General features: G+C 47.4%; 1 protein-coding gene across 1 annotated transcript in view; it reads left to right on the forward strand.

The window, feature by feature from the left end:
- LOC121544259 (stAR-related lipid transfer protein 9) overlaps nt 1-24,843 on the forward strand; it is a 65,219-nt gene that overhangs the window by 12,127 nt on the left and 28,249 nt on the right. The window contains exons 4-8 of the mRNA XM_045209049.1: nt 15,606-16,124; nt 16,421-16,537; nt 16,900-16,932; nt 17,023-17,084; nt 17,635-17,747. Coding sequence (XP_045064984.1) covers nt 15,606-16,124; nt 16,421-16,537; nt 16,900-16,932; nt 17,023-17,084; nt 17,635-17,747 — 844 coding nt within the window. The remainder of the gene's footprint in view (nt 1-15,605; nt 16,125-16,420; nt 16,538-16,899; nt 16,933-17,022; nt 17,085-17,634; nt 17,748-24,843) is intronic.

A 24,843-nucleotide genomic window follows, 5' to 3' on the forward strand; every position in this document is an offset into this window, starting at 1 on the left:
ATTGCAACTCCACGAGGTGAGATCTTGCATGGAGCCCCAGGCCGAGGGAGATTGATAGTCCTTTTGTTTCTTCCATTTGCGAATAATCGTACCAACTGTTGTCACCTTCTCACCAAGCTGCTTGGCGATGGTCTTGTAGCCCATTCCAGCCTTGTGTAGGTCTACAATCTTGTCCCTGACATCCTTGGAGAGCTCTTTGGTCTTGGCCATGGTGGAGAGTTTGGAATCTGATTGATTGATTGCTTCTGTGGACAGGTGTTTTTTATACAGGTAACAAGCTGAGATTAGGAGCACTCCCTTTAAGAGTGTGCTCCTAATCTCAGCTCGCTACCTGTATAAAAGACACCTGGGAGCCAGAAATCTTTCTGATTGAGAGGGGGTCAAATACTTATTTCCCTCATTAAAATGCAAATCAATTTATACAATTTATAATTTTTGACATGCGTTTTTCAGGATTTTTGTTGAGTTATTATGTCTCTCACTGTTCAAATAAACCTACCATTAAAATTATAGACTGATCATTTCTTTGTCAGTGGGCAAACGTACAAAATCAGCAGGGGATCAAATACTTTTTTCCCTCACTGTAGCTCTATGGCATATGCTGCAGTGAGGTAGTTGAGTTTCCTCCAAAGGGGATTTCACTGTATACACTCTAGTCAGAAAGAAGGAGAGAAGAGATAGAGAGCGAGGGGAGATTAGAGAGGCGGGGAAGGAGAGAGGAGGGAGAGAATTTGAATTTTAAAATCCCCTTTATTTGGTCAAAACCCTACAGTACATCAACAGGAGGGAGGGAGGGAGAGAGGGAGGGAGGGAGGGAGGGAGGGAGGGAGAGAGGGAGAGAGAGAGTTACATTGTTACAACACTGTATATATACATAATATGACATTTGAAATGTCTTTATTCTTTTGGAACTTCTGAGTGTAATGTTTACTGTTTACTGTAAACTCGGGCGGCAGGTAGCTTAGTGGTTAAGAGCGTTGTGCCAGTAACCGAAAGGTCGCTGGTTCTAATCCCCGAGCCGACTAGGTGAAAAACCTGTCGATGTGCCCTTGAGCAAGGCACTTAACCCTAATTGCTCCTGTAAGTCGCTCTGGATAAGAGCGTCTGCTAAATGACCTATTTATTGTTTATTTCACTTTTGTTCACTATCTACTTCACTTGCTTTGGCAATGTTAACATACGTTTCCCATGCTAATAAAGCCCCTTAAATTGAGAGAGAGAGAGAGAGAGAAAGAGAGAGAGAGAGAGAGAGAGAGAGAGAGGGAGAGGAGAGGAAGAGAGAGAGAGAGAGAGAGAGAGAGAGAGAGAGAGAGAGAGAGAGAGAAAACCCCAGGCTAAGCTCCAGGCTAACGTAATTCTGTAACAAAACCCAGCATTGTGCTCTAGATTCAGTTCCTGTCCAATGACGTCTTTGGCCTGAAATGTAACTGTGAAAATGACTTATTGGAGCGGCTGTGAGTTTGGCAGATGGGGGGGGGGGCTGCAGAAGTTCTGTCCATTCCCCTCCTCCACCTCTGGAATTCACTGTTTGTCTCTCTCAATTCAATTCAATTTCAATTTAAGGGCTTTATTGGTATGGGAAACGTATGTTAACATTGCCAAAGCAAGTGAAGTAGATAATAAACAAAAGTGAAATAAACAATAAATATTAACAGTAAACATTACACTCAGAAGTTCCAAAAGAATAAAGACATTTCAAATGTCATATTATGTCTATATACAGTGTTGTAACAATGTGCAAATAGTTAAAGTACAAATGGGAAAATAAATAAACATAAATATGGGTTGTATTTACAATGGTGTTTGTTCTACACTGGTTGCCATTTTCTTGTGGCAACAGGTCACACATCTTGCTGCTGTGATGGCACACTGGTATTTCACCCAATAGATATGGGAGTTTATCAAAATTGTATTTGTTTTCTAATTCTTTGTGGGTCTGTGTAATCTGAGGGAAATATGTGTCTCTAATGTGGTCATACATTTGGCAGGAGGTTAGGAAGTGCAGCTCAGTTTCCACCTCATTTTGTGGGCAGTGTGCACATAGCCTGTCTTCTCTTGAGAGCCAGGTCTGCCTACGGCGGCTTTTCTCAATAGCAAGGCTATGCTCACTGAGTCTGTCCATAGTCAAAGCTTTCCTTAAGTTTGGCTCAGTCACGGTGGTCAGGTATTCTGCCACTGTGTACTCTGTTTAGGGCCAAATAGCATTCAAGTTTGCTCAGTTTTTTTGTTAATTCTTTCCAATGTGTCAACTAATTCTCTTTTTGTTTTCTCATTATTTGGTTGGGTCTAATTGTGTTGCTGTCCTGGGGCTCTGTGGGGTCTGTTTGTGTTTGTGAACAGAGCCCCAGGATCAGCTTCCTTAGGGGACTCTTCTCCAGGTTAATTTCTCTGTAGGTGATGGTTTTGTTATGGAAGGTTTGGGAATCACTTCCTTTTAGGTGGTTGTAGAATTTAAATGCTCTTTTTGGATTTTGATCATTAGCGGGTATCGGCCTTATTCTCCTCTGCATGCATTATTTGGCGTTTTACGTATTTTTGCAGAATGCAGTTTCAATTTGGTGTTAGTCCTATTTTGTGAATTCTTGGTTGGTGAGCAGACCCAAGACCTCACAACCATAAAGGGCAATGAGTTCTATAACTAATTCAAGTATTTTTAGCCAGATCCTAATTGGTATGCGAATTTTATGTTCCTTTTGATGGCGTGGAAAGGTCCTGCTTGCCTTGTCTCTCAGATCATTCACAGCTTTGTGGAAGTTACCTGTGGCGCTGATGTTTACGCCGAGGTATGTATCGTTTTTTGTATACTCTAGGGCAATGGTGTCTAGATGGAATTTATATTTGTGGTCCTGGCAACTGGACCTTTTTTGGAACACCATTATTTTTGTCTTACTGAGATCTACTGTCAGGATCCAGGTCTGACAGAATCTGTGCAGAAGTTCTAGGTGCTGCTGTAGGCTCTCCTTGGTTGGGGACAGAAGCACCAGATCATCAGCAAACAGTATACAGTGAGGGAAAAAAGTATTTGATCCCCTGCTGATTTTGTACGTTTGCCCACTGACAAAGAAATGATCAGTCTATAATTTTAATGGTAGGTTTATTTGAACAGTGAGAGACAGAATAACAACAAAAAAATCCAGAAAAACGCATGTCAAAAATGTTATAAATTGATTTGCATTTTAATGAGGGAAATAAGTATTTGACCCCTCTGCAAAACATGACTTAGTACTTGGTGGAAAAACCCTTGTTGGCAATCACAGAGGTCAGACGTTTCTTGTAGTTGGCAACCAGGTTTGCACACATCTCAGGAGGGATTATGTCCCACTCCTCTTTGCAGATCTTCTCCAAGTCATTAAGGTTTCGAGCCTGACGTTTGGCAACTCGAACCTTCAGCTCCCTCCACAGATTTTCTATGGGATTAAGGTCTGGATACTGGCTAGGCCACTCCAGGACCTTAATGTGCTTCTTCTTGAGCCACTCCTTTGTTGCCTTGGCCGTGTGCTTTGGGTCATTGTCATGCTGGAATACCCATCCACGACCCATTTTCAATGCCCTAGCTGAGGGAAGGAGGTTCTCACCCAAGATTTGACAGTACATGGCCCCGTCCATCGTCGCTTTGATGCGGTAAAGTTGTCCTGTCCCCTTAGCAGAAAAACACCCCCAAAGCATAATGTTTCCACCTCCATGTTTGACGGTGGGGATGGTGTTCTTGGGGTCATAGGCAGCATTCCTCCTCCTCCAAACACGGCGAGTTGAGTTGATGCCAAAGAGCTCCATTTTGGTCTCATCTGACCACAACACTTTCACCCAGTTCTCCTCTGAATCATTCAGATGTTCATTGGCAAACTTCAGACGGGCATGTATATATGCTTTCTTGAGCAGGGGGACCTTGCGGGCGCTGCAGGATTTCAGTCCTTCACGGCGTAGTGTGTTACCAATTGTTTTCTTGGTGACTATGGTCCCAGCTGCCTTGAGATCATTGACAAGATCCTCCCGTGTAGTTCTGGGCTGATTACTCACCGTTCTCATGATCATTGCAACTCCTCGAGGTGAGATCTTGCATGGAGCCCCAGGCCGAGGGAGATTGACAGTTATTTTGTGTTTCTTCCATTTGCGAATAATCGCACCAACTGTTGTCACCTCCTCACCAAGCTGCTTGGCGATGGTCTCGTAGCCCATTCCAGCCTTGTGTAGGTCTACAATCTTGTCCCTGACATCCTTGGAGAGCTCTTTGGTCTTGGCCATGGTGGAGAGTTTGGAATCTGATTGATTGATTGGTTCTGTGGACAGGTGTCTTTTATACAGGTAACAAACTGAGATTAGGAGCACTCCCTTTAAGAGTGTGCTCCTAATCTCAGCTCGTTACCTGTATAAAAGACACCTGGGAGCCAGAAATCTTTCTGATTGAGAGGGGGTCAAATACTTATTTCCCTCATTAAAATACAAAACAATTTATAACATTTTTGACATGCGTTTTTCTGGATTTTTTTGTTGAGTTATTCTGTCTCTCACTGTTCAAATAAATCTACCATTAAAATTATAGACTGGTAATTTCTTTGTCAGTGAGCAAACGTACAAAATCAGCAGGGGGTCAAATACTTTTTTCCCTCACTGTACATTTGACTTCAGATTCTAGTAGGGTGAGGCCAGGTGCTGCAGACTGTTCTAGTGCCCCCGCCAATTCATTGATATATATGTTGAAGAGGGTGGGGCTCAAGCTGTATCCCTGTCTCACCCCACGGCCCTGTGGAAAGAAATGTGTGTGCTTTTTGCCAATTTTAACTGCACACTTGTTGTTTGTGTACATGGATTTTATAATGTTGTATATTTTTTTCACCAACACCACTTTCCATTAATTTGTATGGTAGACCCTCATGCCAAATTGAGTCAAAAGCTTTTTTGAAATCAACAAAGCATGAGAAGACTTTGCCTTTGTTTTGGTTTGTTTGTTTGTCAATTAGGGTGTGCAGGGTGAATACGTGGTCTGTCGTACGGTAATTTGGTAAAAAGACAATTTGACATTTGCTGAGTACATTGTTTTCACTGAGGAAATGTACAAGTCTGCTGTTAATGATAATGCAGAGGATTTTATGAAGGTTGCTGTTAATACATATCCCATGGTAGTTATTGGGGTCAAATTTGTCTCCACTTTTGTGGATTGGGGGGTGATCAGTCCTTGGTTCCAAATATTGGGGAAAATGCCAGAGCTTAGGATCTAAGGATGATGTTAAAGAGTTTAAGTATAGCCAATTCGAATTTGTGGTCTGTATATTTTATCATTTCATTTAGGATACCATCAACACCACAGGTCTTTTTGGATTGGAGGGTTTATATTTTGTCCTGTAGTTCATTCAGTTTAATTGGAGATTCCAGTTTAACATCATCCTTAGATCTCTCTCTCTCTCTCTCTCTCTCTCTCTATCTCTCTCTCTCTCTCTCTCTCTCTCTCTCTCTCTCTCTCTCTCTCTCTCTCTCTTTCAACCCTCTAAACTTCTGTTTTTCTTACAGGCTGCTACACATACAGTTGAAGTCGGAAGTTTACATACACCTTAGCCAAATACATTTAAACTCAGTTTTTCACAATTCCTGACATTTAATCCTTGTAAAAATTCCCTGTCTTAGGTCAGTTAGCATCGCCACTTTATTTTAAGAATGTGAAATGTCAGAATAATAGTAGAGAGAATGATTTATTTCAGCTTTATTTCATCACATTCCCAGTGGGTCAGAAGTTTACATACACTCAATTACTATTTGGTAGCATTGCCTTTAAATTGTTTAACTTGGGTCAAACGTTTCGAGGAGCCTTCCACAAGCTTCCCACAATAAGTTAGGTGAATTTTGGCCCATTCCTCCTGACAGGGCTAGTGTAACTGAGTCAGGTTTGTAGGCCTCCTTGCTCGCACACGCTTTTTCAGTTCTTCCCACACATTTTCTATAGGATTGAGGTCAGGGCTTTGTGATGGCCACTCCAATACCTTGACTTTGTTGTCCTTAAGCCATTTTGCCACAACTTTGGAAGTATGCTTGGGGTCATTGTCCATTTGGAAGACCCATTTGCGACCAAGCTTTAACTTCCTGACTGATGTCTTGAGATGTTGCTTCAATATATCCACATCATTTTCCTTCCTCATAATGCCATCTATTTTGTGAAGTGCACCAGTCCCTCGTGCAGCAAAGCACCCCCACATCATGATGCTGCCACCCCCGTGATTCACGGTTGGGATGGTGTTCTTCGGCAACCCCCTTTTTCCTCCAAACATAACAATGGTCATTATGGCCAAACAGTTCTATTTTTGTTTCATCAGACCAGAGGACATTTCTCAAAAAAGTACGATCTTTGTCCCCATGTGCAGTTGCAAACTGTAGTCTGGCTTTTTTATGGCGGTTTTGGAGCAGTGGCTTCTTCCTTGCTGAGCGGCCTTTCAGGTTATGTCGATATAGGACTCGTTTTACTGTGGATATAGATACTTTTGTACCTGTTTCCTCCAGCATCTTCACAAGGTCCTTTGCTGTTGTTCTAGGATTGATTTGCACTTTTCGCACCAAAGTACGTTCATCTTATTTTGATTTTCCCATGATGTCAAGCAAAGAGGCACTGAGTTTGAAGATAGGCCTTGAAATACATCCACAGGTACACCTCCAATTGACTCAAATGATGTCAATTAGCCTATCAGAAGCTTCTAAAGCCATGACATAATGTTCTGGAATTTTCCAAGCTGTTTAAAGGCACAGTCAACTTAGTGTATGTAAACTTCTGATCCACTGGAATTGTGATACAGTGAATTATAAGTGAAATAATCTGTCTGTAAACAGTTGTTGGAAAAATTGCTTGTGTCATGCTCAAAGTAGAGATGTCCTAACCGACTTGCCAAAAATATAGTTTGTTAACAATACATTTTTGGAGTGGTTGAAAAACGAGTTTTAATGACTTCAACCTAAGTGTATGTAAACTGCAGACTTCAACTGTAAGTATGGCAGTGCATGATGTCTGAGGGTTGAATGTTTCACGTAATGTAGGGTCTTGACCCGATAAAGAGGATTTTCAAATTCTCCCTCCCATCTGTAGGCAGGCATGAATAATGTCCAGAAGCCTGTGTGTCTGTGTAGCCCTCAGTGTCTCCCTCCTCCTCCCTCCCTCCTTCCCTCCCGCCTCCCTGCACTTCTACGCTAATTTAACCTACAAATTATGTTAATGTATGACAAATGAATGAGAACACTGTTGAACTTGAGCCAATGAACTTTCCTTTCTATCTCTCTCTCTGTCTCTCTCTCTGTCTCTCTCTCTGTATGTATGTATTCCTCAGGCACCAAAAGCTAAACGTGTCTAATACTGTATCTGCTCAGGATCCTGCTGCGCTTTTTGTGTATTCTAGTTGGTAAGTCGTGAGATTGTGTGTGTGTATCCTAGTTGGAAAGGCGTGAGATGTGTGTGTGTGTGTGTGTGTGTGTGTGTGTGTGTGTATCCTAGTTGGAAAGCTTGGGACTGAAACAGACTGACTGACCCATGTAGTTGGTTCCAGTTTCAATGTCACTGTCCTCTTGGAGAGAGTGCAGCACTGCCCATGAGACCTAGGCCTGTATTCAGAGTAGGAGTGTAGATTATAGGAAGAAATTCGGCTTGGCCACTAAGACCCTCACAAACATCTACAGATGCATCATTGAGAGCATCCTGTCAGGCTGTATTAAAACATGATATGGCAATTGCACTGCCCGCAAACCACAGTGCTCTCCAGAGGGTATTCCGGTCAGCCCAACGCATCATCAGGGGCACACTGCCTGCCCTCCAGGATAAAGCACCCAGTGTCACAGGAAAGCCAAGAAGATCATCAAAGACCTCAGCCACCCGAGCCACGGCCTGTTCACCTCGCTACCATCTAGAAGGCGGAGACCGTATAGGTACATCAAAGCTGGGACCGAGAGACTGATAAACAGCTTCTATCTCCAGGCCATCCGACTGTTAAACAATCACCACTAGCTGGCCTCCGCTCAGTACCCTGCCCTGAACCTTAGTCACTCTTACTAGCCGGCTACCACCCGGTACTCTACCCTGCACCTTAGAGACTGCTGCCCTATGTACATAGCCATTGAACACTGGTCACTTTAATAATGTTTACATACTGTTTTACCCACTTTATATGTATATACTGTATTCTAGTCATGACTCATCCTATATAACTACTGCTGTACACACCTTTTCTAATCATATACTGTCTATACACACCATTATATACACTGAGTATACCAAACATTAGGAGCACTTTCTTAATAATGAGTTTGCAAAACCCAGCATCGTTGCAGTTCTGGCACCTACTATCATACCCCGTTCAAAGGCACTTAAATCTTTTTTCTTGCCCATTCACCCTCTGAATGGCACACATACACAATCCATGTCTCAATTGTCTCAAGGCTTAAAACACTTTCTTTAACCTGTCTCCTCCCATTCATCTACACTTTTAAGTGGATTTAACAAGTGACATCAATAAGGGATCATAGCTTTCACCTGGATTCATCTGGTCAGTCGATGTCATGGAAAGAGCAGGTGTCCTTAATGTTTTGTACACTCAGTGTATATTTGTATTCCAGACTCTGGTCCGGAGGCGAATTTCCTGAAATTCTATCCATTTTGCATGGGGTTTTGACATTTTTACATTTTAGACATTTTAGTCATTTAGCAGACGCTCTTATCCAGAGCGACTTACAGGAGCAATTAGGGTTAAGTGCCTTGCTCAAGGGCACATCGACAGATTTTTCACCTAGTCGGCTCGGGGATTAGAACCAGCGACCTTTCGGTTAATGGCACAACGCTCTTAACCACTAAGCTACCTGCCGGTTTTGTACTGTGTATTTAAATACTGTATTCCTAACATACACTACATGCCCAAAGGTATGTGGACACCAATTCCAATTAGTGGATTCGGCAATTTCAGCCACACCCATTGCTGACAGGTGTATAAAATCAAGCACACAGCCATGCTATCTCCATAGACAAACATTGTGAGTAGAATGGCACATACTAAAGAGCTCAGTAAATTTCAACATGGCGCCGTCATAGGATTACACCTTTCCAACAAGTCAGTTTGTCAAATTTCTGCCCTGCTAGAGCTGCCCCGGTCAACTGTAAGTGCAGCCGCAAAGTGCTAGGCCACACAAGCTAACAGAATAGGACCGCCGAGTGCTGAAGCACGTAGCGTTTAAAAATCGTCTGTTCTCGGTTGCAACACTCACTACCGAGTTCCAAACTGCCTCTGGAAGCAACGTCAGCACAATAACTGTTCGTCGGCAGCTTCATGAAATGGGTTTCCATGGCCGAGCAGCCGCACACAAGTCTAAGATCACCATGCGCAATGCCAAGCGTCAGCTGGAGTGGTGTAAAGCTTTCCGCCATTGGAAGCTGGAGCAGTGGAAACGTGTTCTATTGAGTAATGAATCACGCTTCACCAAATGGCAGTCCGACGGACTAATCTGGGTTTGGCGGATGCCAGGAGAACGCTACCTGCCCGAATGCATCGTCCTAACTGTAAAGTTTGGTGGAGGAGGAATAATGGTCTAGGGATATCTTAACGCTACAGCATACAATGACATTCTAGACGATTCTGTGCTTCCAACGTTTTTGGCAACAGTTTGGGGAAGGCCCTTACCTGTTTCAGCATGACAATGCCCCCGTGCACAAAGGGAGGTCCATACATAAATGGGTTCTCGAGATCAGTGTGGAAGAACTGTACTGGCCTGCACAAAGCCCTGACCTCAACCCCATCGAACACCTTTGGAATTGGAACACATACTGCGAGCCAGGCCTAATCAGCCAACATCAGTGCCCGACATCACTAATGCTCTTGTGGCTGAATCGAAGCAAGTCCCCTGCAGCAATGTTCCAACATCTAGTGGAAAGCCTTCCCAGAAGAGTGGAGGCTGTTATAATAATAATAATATGCCATTTAGCAGACGCTTTTATCCAAAGCGACTTCCAGTCATGTGCGCATACATTTTTAAGTATGGGTGGTCCCAGGGATCGAACCCACTGCCCTGGCGTTACAAGCGCCGTGCTCTACCAATTGAGCTACAGAGGACCACATAGCAGCGAAGGGGGGACCAACTCCATATTAATGCCCATGATTTTGGAATGAGATGTTCGACGAGCAGGTGTCCACATACTTTTGGTCATGTAGTGTAGCTCATTCTAATATTTCTACTACTTTACATTGCATTTTAGCTACACTGTTTATACACACCACATATTTATTTATAAACTGGATTCTTGACATAGACAAATTTGTGGACTTGTTTGACATTTTACTGCATTGTTAGGAGCTAGTTACATAAGCATTTTTGCTGAACCCGCTATAACATCTGAAACAAAACTGTGCTCGCAACCAATAAACAAATAGATTTTTACTTGACTTTTCCTAAATGCAGGCTTTACCCAACCATTGCCCACTGTTAGCCCAAGGACCCCCTGCTATATGAGATGATGTGTAGTATTAGGGAAGTGCACTTAAGGTGCTGTTTTTTGGCTTTGGTGGTTTCTTAGAAGAACACTCGCCTTGGCTGGCCTTCAACTGGCGTCATAACACCCACCCACCCACACACACACACACACACACACACACACACACACACACACACACACACACACACACACCCACAAATAAGGAGTTTTCCAATCCAGGGGCTGGTGTAGAGCTGAGCAGGCCACATGGAAAACAAACCCAGCCACTGAAGTCAGACCACCACAGCCATGGATTAGTGGACTGAGAACCATTACAGCTACCTGCCTGCCTCTCTCCTTCTCCCCATCACTCTCTCTCTCCCTCCATCTCTCTCTTTCTCTCTCCCTCTTCTCCCTATCACTCTCTTTCTCCTTCTCCCTCCTTCTCTCCCCCCATCCCCCCTCTCTACTTCTCCCTCTTAGTTTTTCCTCTCCATTGACAGGTTCCAGACTTACAGGCTTACAATCTATAGAGTATCCCTGTTCCAAAACAAGCTCTTATAACCAGCAGTTATCCAGAGAGAGAGATTAATTCATTCATTCATCCTGGGTTGGCTCGCTCTATGTCGGACCTCTGCTTGGACTGACCCACTTCTGCAGTGGACACTCCCTGTCCCCCCGCCACACCAACTGGACCTCCAGTCAGTCACCAGGGTCTACCCTTCCTCCCCCTTCCTCTTCCTCCTCCTCCTCCTCCTTCCTCCTCCTTCCTACCCCTTCCTCCTCCTTCCTACCCCTTCCTCCTCCTTCCTACCCCTTCCTCCTCCTCCTCCTCCTCCTCCTCCTCCTTCCTCCTCCTTCCTACCCCTTCCTCCTCCTTCCTCCTCCTACCTCCTCTCCCCCTGTTTGGCCTGATAGTTTTTACCTGTGTTTCATTGCCGGAGTGAAATCTATATTCTGCTTTCCTCTCTTCATTCATGTTTTTATTTTTTTCATTTTTTTCAAGAGAAGTAAAGCAAACCTGAAGCCTTTTTTCAGATGCTGTTTCCTCTGGGCTGGTTGGACACAGAACAACACCTACACACACACACACAGACACACACACAGACAGAACCTTCCTGTTGATGCATGTGTTTAGTCTGTCCCTGTGTGTTTTGGGCATTTATTCTACAGACTCTGTTTCTGTTGGCTCTCTGGCTCTATTCTTTATGACCTGCTTGAATCTGGATCATCCGTTAGTCCACCGTCCCATAATGCACTGCATTTCTTACCTTACTGGTCTGCTTTGTTGTCCACATACCTCCCAGTTTGCTGTGCCACCACACCAGTAGTCAGTCAAGGGTTCTGTGATAGTAGGTTGGAACGGTGAGAGCCTATTGTCGTCTTTCAGGGATGCTTTCTACACAATATCAGGGATTCCCCTCCACCAAATAATTGTAATATGACAATGATGAGACACAATAGAGTGTTCCAGATGAGAGTATGTCAGGGCCTGTGTTATTCATATTCCATAGAATACTCCCTGCCTGTGGAACTCAAAATGGAGAAGTGTGTGTGTGTGTGTGTGTGTGTGGTGTGCATTCTCATGGTCTGCATAAAAAGAGAGGAGAGTGGGAGTTAACAGTAGTGAAGTGGAGTTCCATGCTGTTTGAATGCTGAGACAACAGGAACCCTCCTCAGCCTTAGGTCAGCAACCCACTAAGTGATTTAAGAGTGTCTACCTTAACAATGCTACTGTTGATTCTGTTTGGTAGGGAGGAGAGGGAAAGGGGTTAAAGGGAGAGAGGGGGAGAGAGGGGGGAGGACAGGAGTGAGGGAGGAGGGAGAGAGCAGGAGAGTCCATTGTAAGAAGTGTTAGGGGGACAGGAGTGGCACGGCCCTTTGCGTTGTGGGTGGGGAAACCCTATTTAAGCAGCAGAGTTACAGGGGGGCGTAGCCTGGTGTTCTGGATGCCACTGTACAACAGCACAACAGTATAGCTTACAACCAGACACAACCTGTAGTTTAGCTTCTTCAACAAAGCTTACAGCCAGACACAGAATGTAGACTAACCTACAACAACACAGCGTTTGGAAAGGATGTTCTTCTTGCTAGCTCTGACAATTTACTTTACACACAGACAAACGTTGAACTAAGAACCCATAACCTGATCCCATATCTGTTGCTGTCTTGCTAGCTCCTATGGCCATCATTGTCATGATGGAGTTGGCTATACAGTACAAACAGATCTGGGACCAGGCTAGTGCACTAATCAAACCACTAGGTTATGGACTGCATTCCTTTGTAGCATACATAACAAGGTGTTGTATTAAAACGAGCAGCCTGCCCAGTACCCTCTCTCTCTCCCCTGCTGAGCAGTCTACAGTCCACAGCTCTATAAACTAGCTGTCACCATCAATTAAAGATTTGTGGAACCAAGGCGCAGCGTGATAAGCGTACATTTTATTAAAGTACTTAACTCACGACAAAAAACAACAAACAAACGATACGTGAAGTCCTAGGTTACACAACACAAACCTTTACGGAACAAGATCCCACACCGACTAGTGCCAAACAGGCTGCCTAAGTATGGTCCCCAATCAGAGACAACGAGTACAGCTGCCTCTGATTGGGAACCACCCTGGCCAACATAGATCCACACGATCTAGAAACTAACATAGAAAATAATATATAGAAACTCCACACCCTGGCTCAACATTTAAGAGTCCCCAGAGCCAGGGCGTGACACTAGCAGAGAGTTTTGCCGCAGCATGGAATAAAGAGGACATGTCACCCAACCTAGGTGAACCCAAGGAACACTGTGAGGTCCACTGATCTTCCTTGCATTTATTGACAGTGCTGCCAGAGACAATGACAATCGCTGGAAATATGTTGATGATTTAAATCTGATCCATACCTGTCCCACACACGCGCACACACACACACACAGAAACTTACACACACACACAGCAAACACACACACACACACACACACACACACACACACACACACACACACACACACACACACACACACACACACACACACACACACACACACACACACACACACACACACACAGAATTCCTGTTGATGCAAGTGTTTAGTCTGTCCCTGTGTGTTTTGGGCATTTATTCTACAGACTCTGGTCCTGTCCCGTGAATCATATCTCCACCCCACAATCATCCTTAACCAACCTAGAAGGATGGGTCCAGGAAGGTCATATGGCCCTGAATCCCTCTAAATGCAAGGTCCTGTTGATATCATTTGTGAGAAACCTGCCCCCGCCAAGTCCACTTACAATAGACGGGAAAGACCTGCAAGTCTGTGAATCAGTCAAAATTCTTGGAATCATTGTGCAAAATAATCTGCAGTGGGCCGACCAAGTCACATCCATGGTTAGAAAGGGACATTGGAAGTTGTTCTTCCTACACAGACTAAAAAGGTTAAATGTGCCACAAGCCGGCATGCTGGCTACTGTATCTACACAGGCTACATTCACCCCCTGCCTGGAATACACAGCACCAATTTGGCATAGCTCCTTAACTCAAGCCCTCTCTGACCAACTGGGGCACATCCAGAAGCGTGCTTGCAGAATCATCCTCAGCACAGCATATCCTGGATACAAGGATGCTCTGACTTCATTACCACTACCCTCATTTCATGAGAGAAGAGAGAAACTGTGCCTGGACTTGGCTGTCTCCCTGATCAAGCCGCCCTTCAGGGACTGGTTACCTGCCTGTCAAGGACAGGTGTCAGGCAGATCCACCTGCTCTCTATTCCACAGTCCAGGACTGAGAGATATGAAAAGTCACCCATACCCTACCTATATAAACTAATCAACAAAACTCTTTGAGTCTCCTAAATGTACATATGGTCATGAATTGCACTTGTGATTTCAATGGAAATGTTTTATTGTGTATGTAGTGTAATATCATTTATTTCAGTGACCTTGACTACCATGTCGATATCAAAACTTGAACTGTTTACTATATGGTGACGTAGATAGACTGTTACTGCCGTTAGGGCTTACCTGTTAACACGTGGACATGTCTTAGCTGAGATTCTGTGTGTTTTGGTTGTTTCTGTTATGGCATGTGGTCAATGGTAGTTAGATAAAGCATGAGACTACTGGGACTACCTGTGAAGCTTATTGAAGGGGCTTTACGTGGACTTTAATAAAATATTTTAGGGCTATATCCAACCATAAGACCTTCCCTGGGTTGTAGATTTGATGGCTATATCCAACCATAACACCTTCCCTGTGTTGGTGTAGATTTGAGGGCTATATCCAACCATAAGACCTTCCCTGGGCTGTAGATTTGAGGGCTATATCCAACCATAAAACCTTCCCTGTGTTGGTGTAGATTTGAGGGCTATATCCAACCATAAGACCTTCCCTGGGTTGGTGTAGATTTGAGGGCTATATCCAACCACAAGACCTTCCCTGTGTTGGTGTAGATTTGAGGGCTATATCCAACCATAAAACCTTCCCTGTGTTGGTGTAGATTTGAGGGCTATATCCAACCATAACACCTTACTTGGGTTGGTGTAGATTTGGGGGCTATATCCAACCATAACACCTTCCTTAGGTTGGTGCAGATTTGAGGGCTATATCCAACCATAAGACCTTCCCTGGTTTGGTGTAGATTTGAGGGCTGTATCCAACCATAACACCTTCCCTGGATTGGTGTAGATTTGAGGGCTATATCCAACCATACCACCTTCCCTGGGTTGGTGTAGATTTGAGGGCTATATCCAACCATACCACCTTCCCTGGGTTGGTGTAGATTTGAGGGCTATATCCAACCATACCACCTTCCCTGGGTTGGTGTAACCTATAGTTATGTTGGTCATTAGGTTGGCTGAGAGCCTCTACGGGAGAGGAGGTACAGTGTTTGATCCTGTGTGATACTTCCTTCGTGCTGGGGGAGCAGTGTGGGAGTATTCCTCTGGTGTGTCAATGTTCCCCAGTCTCTCAGTCTGGATTCTGGCTCTGGATCAGGTTCATGCTGCTGGTGGTGTGTTTACCTGGGCCTAGCCTGGGACCTACTGGCTGGGCTGCTGGGTGCCATGCATATCCTTAGGCCTGGAGCCTGGGCGGCGGGTACTGCTCCAACCCCCTGATCTCTCCCTGGCCGAGGGAAGGAAGGAAAACAAGGTGCCCAGACTGGCTCGAGTCTATGTATGGAACCTTCTCAGGAGCTCTGCACATTCAGCTCCACGCTCCTTAGGGAGGTTTATTTTTCTGCCCGACAACTAGCTTTCAACTCCCCCACCCTCCGGCCCTGCTACCCTGCCCCCGGCCCTGCTACCCAGCCTCCCATCCTGCCTCCCGTCCTGCCACCCAGCCTCCCGTCCTGCCATCCTGCCTCCCGTCCTGCCACCCAGCCTCCCGTCCTGCCACCCAGCCTCCCGTCCTGCTACCCAGCCTCCCATCCTGCCACCCAGCCTCCCGTCCTGCCACCCAGCCTCCCGTCCTGTCACCCAGCCTCCCATCCTGCCACCCAGCCTCCCGTCCTGCCACCCAGCCTCCCGTCCTGCCACCCAGCCTCCCGTCCTGCCACCCAGCCTCCCGTCCTGCCACCCAGCCTCCCATCCTGCCACCCAGCCTCCCGTCCTGCCATCCAGCCTCCCGTCCTGCCACCCAGCCTCCCATCCTGCCACCCAGCCTCCCGTCCTGCCACCCAGCCTCCTGTCCCTCCTCCTAGCTCTAGCAGGGTGTTTACTCTTAGTATTAACTGACTTCCTGACTCCCTGGCTCGGCTCCTTACCCAAACACCTCTGCAGGAAGCAACAACCCAGTACACTGGCAGGGTGCCACAGCGTTGTGCCTGGCTGGACCTAATCTGGATGTGCTGTAGTTCGACAAAACACTCCATGACACAATGTATCACACCAAGGACGTTAACTGCTCTCGCCCTCTATCTGTAGCCCTTCAACATAGAACTTAATAAACACTGCTTGTCGTTGTCTTGTTGTGACCCAACACTATGTGCGTGTGTGCTCTCCTGTAGGTGTTCCAGGACCTGGGACTGACGGTGCTGGCCGGGGCGTCAGAGGGCTACAACGTCTGTCTGTTTGCCTACGGTCAGACTGGCACTGGCAAGACCTACACCATGATGGGCACACTGGTGAGGAGGGGAGGGGATTATAACTATAATATGGTAACACTGGACTTAATGCAGGTATAATGCATTATGATGCAGTTATAATGCGTTGTAAGGAAAGTGTTACCTATCAAATCAGGTCGCAGTTGTAAATGAGAACTTGTTCTCAACTGACTTACCTGGTTAAATAAAGGTGAAATAAAATTTAAAATATCATCTGGAACATCGCTGTTGGCTTTCTCCGCTCTGCTGTATGTGTTGAAAGGAGGCACAGTGTCAATAGTTAATGACTCTTCTCTTCGCTTTCCCTCCCTCGCTTCCTTCTTCTCCTCCTCCTGCTCCTCCTCCTCCTCCTCCTCCTCCTCCTCCTCCTCCTCTCCTCTCAGGACTCCATGGGCCTGACCCCCAGGATTTGTCAGGTAAGGAAGTGGTCCTATAATTCAGTCTAGAGGGTCCCGGTGAGGTAGTGTTCTGGTTAATGACCTGTTCTACCTGTCTGGTCTCTCCAGGGCCTGTTCAGATCTGATAACACCTTCCCTGAAGGACAGAACTCCAGCAGGGTTGAGATCAGGTAAGAGTTGACTGTGTGTTTGAGGTAAGAGGGAACATTGTGTTTGAGGTAAGAGGGAACATTGTGTTTGAGGTAAGAGGGAACATTGTGTTTGAGGTAAAAGGGAACATTGTGTTTGAGGTAAGAGGGAACATTGTGTTTGAGGTAAGAGGGAACATTGTGTTTGAGGTAAGAGGGAACATTGTGTTTGAGGTAAGAGGGAACATTGTGTTTGAGGTAAGAGGGAACATTGTGTTTGAGGTAAGAGGGGACTGTGTGTTGAGATAAGAGGGGACTGTGTGTTGAGGTAAGAGGGGACTGTGTGTTGAGGTAAGAGGGGACTGTGTGTTTGAGGTAAGAGGGGACTGTGTGTTGAGATAAGAGGGGACTGTGTGTTGAGGTAAGAGGGGACTGTGTGTTGAGGTAAGAGGGGACTGTGTGTTGAGATAAGAGGGGACTGTGTGTTGAGGTAAGAGGGGACTGTGTGTTGAGGTAAGAGGGGACTGTGTGTTGAGTGACTGTCTGACTCCGACCATCAGTGAGTGTATTATTTACTATTCTTCACCTGCAGCTTTCTGGAGATCTATAATGAGCGCGTTCGTGACCTGCTGCGAGGCAGAGAGCAGAAGAAGAAAGCCTCTCTACGGGTTAGGGAGCATCCTAAGAAAGGACCCTACGTACAAGGTGAGGGGCAGAACAAGTGTCTACTAACAAGTGTGTACTACACTAAGCAGCAGTGGATGGGGTGGATGAGTGGCCCTGCCTCAGGCTCTCAGATGGAAGACATGACAATACCCCTGTAGCCCATGTTTACACCAATCCAATGTGTGGGGAGGAGTGCGTTAGTGCAGACGTTGGGAGGAAGGTATAGAATTGGAATGCAGAATAGGACTTCCTCCCTCACTCAATAACTCAGTGGAGATGTTGTGTATCTGTGGTGAGCAGTAGTTAGATCTCCCTCAATAACTCAGTGGAGATGTTGTGTATCTGTGGTGAGCAGTAGTTAGATCTCCCTCAATAACTCAGTGGAGATGTTTTAGCTGAGGTGAGCAGTAATTAGATGCAGGTTTGTATGTTTACTTTAGAGGTCAGTCTAAGTTTGATCTGCTTGTCTGTTTGTCTGTGTTCAGGACTCAACTTTGAATACAAACAGAGTTGCAATCCTGGCTTGAACCCAGACTCTGCACTTTGCAATCTCTCTCTCTCTCTCTCTCTCTCTCTCTCTCTCTCTCTCTCTCTCTCTCTCTCTCTCTCTCTCTCTCTCTCTCTCTCTCTCTCTCTCTCTCTCTCTCTCTCTATCGCTCTCTCTCTCTCTATCTCTCTCTCTCATCTCTCTCTCTCTCTCTCTCTCTCTCTCTCTCTCTCTGTCTCTCTCCCTCATCTCTATCTCTCCCTCTATCGCTCTCTCTCTCTCTGTCTCTCTCCCTCATCTCTCTCTCTCTCTCTCTCTCTCTCTCTCTCTCTGTCTCTCTGTCTCTCTCTCTCTGTCTCTCTCCCTCTCCCTCTCCCTCTCCCTCTCTCTCTCCCTCTCCCTCTCTCTCTCTCTCTCTCTCTCTCTCTCTCTCTCTCTCTCTCTCTCTATATCTCTTTCCCTCATTTCTCTATCTATCTATCTCTCTCTCTCAATTCAATTTCAATTTAAGGGGCTTTATTAGCATGGGAAACGTATGTTAACATTGCCAAAGCAAGTGAAGTAGATAATAAACAAAAGTGAAATAAACAATAAATATTAACAGTAAACATTACACTCAGAAGTTCCAAAAGAATAAAGACATTTCAAATGTCATATTATGTATATATACAGTGTTGTAACAATGTGCAAATAGTTAAAGTACAAATGGGAAAATAAATAAACATAAATATGGGTTGTATTTACAATGGTGTTTGTTCTTCACTGGTTGCCCTTTTCTTGTGGCAACAGGTCACAAATCTTGCTGCTGTGATGGCACACTGGTATTTCACCCAGTAGATAAGGGAGATTATCAAAATTGGATTTGTTTTCTAATTATTTGTGGGTCTGTGTAATCTGAGGGAAATATGTGTCTCTAATATGGTCATACATTTGGCAGGAGGTTAGGAAGTGCAGTTCAGTTTCCACCTGGTTTTGTGGGCAGTGGGCACATAGCCTGTCTTCTCTTGAGAGCCAGGTCTGCCTACGGTGGCCTTTCTCAATAGCAAGGCTATCTGTCTCTCTCTCTCTCTCTCTCGCTCTCTCTCTCTCTCTCTCTGTGTCTCTCTCCCACATCTCTCTCTCTGTCTCTCTCCCTCATCTCTCCCTCTGTCGCTCTCCCTCCCTCATCTCAATTCAATTTCAATTCAATTTAAGTTCCAAAAGAATAAAGACATTTCAAGTGTCATATGTCTATATACAGTGTTGTAATGATGTGCAAATAGTTAAAGTACAAAAGAGAAAATAAATAAACATAAATGTAGGTTGTATTTACAATGGTGTTGTAACGATCCCGGCTGTCTGAGTCGGGTCCTGGTCGTAATCTCCAGTTTCCCGAGGGTTCGGGAACGCTCCGGGGAGCGCTCTGGTTTCCGCACCTGCTTCCCATTAGCAATCTGCACACCTGGGCCTAATCAGCACCTTTCTTAGGCTCTGGCCCAACATCCAGTTCCTGCCGGATCGTTAGCCATGAACAGTAGGTGTATCTGCGTATCAGTTTTGAGTGCTAGCGTGAGTTTTGGTTGTTTTGTACTTTGTCGAGTTTTCGTGTCCTTACCTCCGTTTTTGTTCCACCTGCAGTCACACGTCCGGAACCTTCACCCCACCTCTGCCTGATGGTCGGCGGCTGCCGAGCCATCACTGGACCAAGTACTGCACCCCCAACTACTCACCCACGCCGCCCGCTCTGTCCCTGGATTATTCTGCACCTTTTTGTTATCTGAATAAACCCTCACTTTCGTTCAACTCTCCTTGTCCTGGTCTGCTTCTGGGTTCTGGCTGAGGGAACTGTGACAGAACGATCCGGCCAATTATGAACCCAGCGGACCTGGACTCCGTTCGCCATGCCATTACCCAGCAGGAGAAGATGTTGGGCCATCATAGCACGGTACTACAGGAGATCGCGGTGTCAGTTCGGAACCTTTCTACCGGCCTGATGGAGGTCCAGAATCAACGCCAGTGTCCGGTGGAGGACCCACTACCGGTTTCACCCATCTCGCCTGCCGCTTCTGAAGTTGTGTCCCTCCGTGAGCCCAAGGTTCCGACGCCGGAGAAATATGAGGGGGAGCTGGGAAGATGCCGTTCCTTCCTTATGCAGTGTGGATTAGTGTTCGATCTACAGCCCTACTCTTATGCCACTGACAAGGCTAGGATAGCCTTTTGATTGAGTTGCTGCGTGGTCGAGCGCTGGAGTGGGCTTCAGCCGTTTGGGAACGACAGGATCCCTGCATGGCTTCATACCAGGGGTTCACGGCCGAGATGAGGAAGCTCTTCGACCATTCCGTCCGAGGGAGGGACGCAGCTAGGCGTCTGTTTTCTCTTCACCAAGGAACTTCGCCGCGTGGCCGACTTCGTGATCGAGTTCAAGACGTTGGCTGTGGAGAGTGGGTGGAACGAGGAGTCTTTGCAAGCGGCCTTTTACCAGGGCCTGTCGGAGCAGCTCAAGGATGAGTTGATCTCCTATCCGGAGCCTAGTGACCTGGACAGCTTGGTAGCCTTGTCTATTCGGGTGGATAATCGAGTCCGAGAGCGAAGGAGGGAGAAGCAATGGGGTCCGTCCAATCGATCAGCTTCTCAGTTCCCAGTCGGGTCGGGTGGTGGACCAGAACACGTCGATCATTCTCCACCACTAAGGATTAGTGGAGAGGACCTCTCTCCCGATTCTGAACCCATGCAAGTGGGGCGGCACGGGTTAACCAAGGAGGAGCGTCAACATAGACGTAAGACCAACTGCTGCCTCTACTGTGGTCGCTCGGGACATTACATCTCCACTTGTTCCCGGCGGTCGTCAAACTGCCCGGCTCGCTAAAGTTGGGAGGACTTTTAGCGAGCCAGTTTCAACCTCTCAGTACCTCTGTCAGACCCCGCTTCCCGGCTACCCTTGTGAACAGGAATCAGAGCTTAGCGCTTAACGCTTTTGATCGATTCAGGTGCCGATGGAAGCTTTCTTGATGCCGAGTTGGTGGAACAGCTGGGGCTTTCCAGGAGCAATTGCCGGAAGCCATTGAAGCGACCACTCTGAACGGCAGTAGTCTGGCACGTATCACGATGAGGACTGAACCGGTTAAGATGCGGTTGTCGGGGAATCATTCTGAGATGATTTCATTTTTCATTCTGCCGTCTTCCCATGTTCCTCTGGTCCTTGGATACCCCTGGCTGAAGGAACACAATCCCACGTTCGATTGGGTGACGGGCAAGGTAACGAGTTGGAGCCTTGATTGTCATGCTAACTGTCTCAAGACTGCCTGCCCCATTCGGTTCCCAGTCAGGTGATTGAGGCTAAACCCCCAGATTTGTCCCTGGTTCCCGAGACATATCACGATTTGGGGAAGTTTTCAGTAAGCAGAAGGCTCTGTCACTTCCTCCCCCACCGACCATATGATTGTGCCATCAACCTGGTTCCTGGAGCTGTCTACCCCAAGGGAAGGTTATACAGTATTTCCCGACCTGAACGTGAGGCGTTGGAGACCTACATCAAGGAGTCCCTAGCTGCTGGTCTCGTTCGTCCTCGTCATCACCCCTGGGGGCAGGATTCTTCTTTGTGGGAAAGAAGGATGGCTCTCTTCGACCGTGTATTGATTATCGGGGGGTTGAATGACATCACGGTCAAGAACAAGTATCCCCTGCCCTTGATGAGTTCTGCCTTCGACTCCTTACAGGGTGCTACGGTGTTCACCAAGCTAGACCTACGCAATGCGTATCACCTGGTCCGGATCAGAGAGGGGGACGAGTGGTTGCGGGTTTCATACACCCGATGGGTCACTCGAGTATCAGGTGATGCCGTTTGGACTGACCAATGCTCCAGCGGTATTCCAGAGTATGGTGAACGAGCGTCCTGAGAGATATGATCGGTCTCTTCGTGTTTGTTTACCTGGATGACATTCTGATCTTCTCGAAGGAACCTTCCGACCACGTCCAGCATGTCCGGCAGGTTCTGCAGCGATTGTTGGAGAATCGCCTGTTCGTGAAGGCCGAGAAGTGCGAGTTTCACGCCCACACTACATCCTTTCTCGGGTACATCATCTCCAGGGGTGAGATTAGGATGGATCAGGAGAAGGTTAGAGCGGTTCTGGAATGGGCCCAGCCCGGTACGAGATTGCAACTCCAGAGATTTTTGGGGTTTGCGAATTTCTACCGCAGATTCATCCGGGATTACAGCCGTGTGGCCGCTCCATTAACTGCCTTGACTTCCAGCATCAGGACCTTCAAGTGGAATCCGGAGGCGGATCGAGCGTTTCTGGATTTGAAGAGGCGATTCACCAACGCACCGATTCTCTCTCAACCGGACACGGCCCGTCAGTTCGTCGTTGAAGTGGGACGCGTCTGATGTGGGAGTTGGCGCCATCCTGTCGCAGCGATGCTCCACGGACAGTAAACTCCATCCCTGCGCCTACTACTCTCGTCGCCTTTCGCCTGCGGAGAGGAATTACGATGTGGGTAACCGGGAGCTTCTCGCGGTGAAACTTGCCTTGGAGGAGTGGCGCCACTGGTTGGAGGGGGGCGGAGCAACCGTTTATTGTCTGGACTGACCACAAGAATCTTGCTTACGTGCAATCGGCTAAACGTCTCAACTCCCGTCAGGCCAGGTGGGCGTTGTTTTTCGGACGATTCAAGTTTGTCCTGATGTTCCGACCTGGATCTAAGAACGGCAAGGCGGACGCCTTGTCCCGGATGTTCTCCAAGACGGAGGAGAGTGGGTCCAAGACCGAGACAATTCTCCCCCGGAACTGCGTCGTGGGAGCAGTTATGTGGAGGATTGAGGAGGAGGTGCTGGCGGCCCTTCGGACTCAGCCCGGTCCCGGTAACGGTCCACCCGGTCGGTTGTTTGTGCCTGAGTCGGTTCGTCCTGCTGTTCTCAAATGGTCCCACGCCAGTAAGATGGCTTGTCACCCTGGCGTGGCTCGGACAATGGCGTTTCTTCGCAGACGTTTTTGGTGGCCTGCCATGGCCGAGGATACTCGGGGTTTTGTGGCTGCCTGTCCAGTGTGTGCGCAGAATAAGAGTACCAATCGGCCCAGCTCTGGACTACTTCACCCCCCTTCCTATTCCCCGGCGTCCATGGTCGCATCTGGCCCTGGACTTCGTCACGGGGTTGCCCGCTTCTGAGGGGAACACGGTCGTTCTGACTATCGTGGACAGGTTCAGCAAGTTCGCCCACTTTGTGCCTATTGCCAAGCTTTCCCTCTGCCTCGGAGACGTCCGAGATCCTGGTCAGGGAGGTTTTCAGGGTCCACGGTTTGCCCAGTGATATCGTTTCCGACCGTGGCCCTCAGTTTACCTCTGCTGTCTGGAAGTCCTTCTGTTTGGCCATTGGAGCTACAGTCAGTCTCACATCTGGTTTTCACCCCCAATCCAATGGTCAGGCGGAGAGAGCCAACCAGAAGATGGAATCCACGCTACGCTGTCTGGTCTCTTCCAACCCCACCTCCTGGGCCTCTCAGTTGCCTTGGGTTGAGTATGCCCACAATACTCTCCCCTACATCTGCCACTGGGATGTCTCCCTTCCAGTGCCTGTATGGCTACCAACCTCCCCTGTTCCCTTCTCAGGAGAAGGAGCTCTCTGTGCCTTCTGTTCAGGCCCATATTCGTCGTTGCCACCGGACCTGGCATCGGGCCAGAAAGGCACTCCTTAGAGGTTCGGACCGGTATCAGCTCCAGGCGAATCGTCGCGGACCCCCGCTCCCACCTATACCATCGGAGATAGGGTTTGGTTGGCCACACGGGATCTTCCGTTACGGACTGAGTCTAGGAAGTTGTTACCAAGTTTATTGGTCCGTTTGTGGTGGAGAAGGTGATCAATCCAGTGGCAGTGCGACTCAAACTACCGAGGACGCTCAGAGTCCATCCCACCTTTCATGTCTCCTGCCTCAAGCCTGTCTTCCTCAGTCCTCTGTTGCCTCCTCCGCCTCCTCCTCCTCCTCCTCGGATGATCGGAGGTGGTCCTGCCTCACACGGTGCGTCGCATTATGGATTCCAGACGGCGGGGCCGGGGTTTCCAGTATCTCGTGGACTGGGAGGGGTATGGTCCTGAAGAGAGGAGTTGGATTCCACGGCGACAGGTCCTAGATGCGGATCTCATCAGGGACTTTTACCGCCTCCATCCTGGCGCTCCGGGGAGTCCGCCCGGTGGCGTTCGTCGGAGGGGGGGTACTGTAACGATCCCGGCTGTCTGAGTCGGGTCCTGGTCGTAATCTCCAGTTTCCCGAGGGTTCGGGAACGCTCCGGGGAGCGCTCTGGTTTCGCACCTGCTTCCCATTAGCAATCTGCACACCTGGGCCTAATCAGCACCTTTCTTAGGCTCTGGCCCAACATCCAGTTCCTGCCGGATCGTTAGCCATGAACAGTAGGTGTATCTGCGTATCAGTTTTGAGTGCTAGCGTGAGTTTTGGTTGTTTTGTACTTTGTCGAAGTTTTCGTGTCCTTACCTCCGTTTTTGTTCCACCTGCAGTCACACGTCCGGAACCTTCACCCCACCTCTGCCTGATGGTCGGCGGCTGCCGAGCCATCACTGGACCAAGTACTGCACCCCCAACTACTCACCCACGCCGCCCGCTCTGTCCCTGGATTATTCTGCACCTTTTTGTTATCTGAATAAACCCTCACTTTCGTTCA

The sequence above is a fragment of the Coregonus clupeaformis genome, chromosome 29 (assembly GCF_020615455.1).
Source record: "Coregonus clupeaformis isolate EN_2021a chromosome 29, ASM2061545v1, whole genome shotgun sequence".
Lineage (NCBI taxonomy): Eukaryota > Metazoa > Chordata > Actinopteri > Salmoniformes > Salmonidae > Coregonus > Coregonus clupeaformis.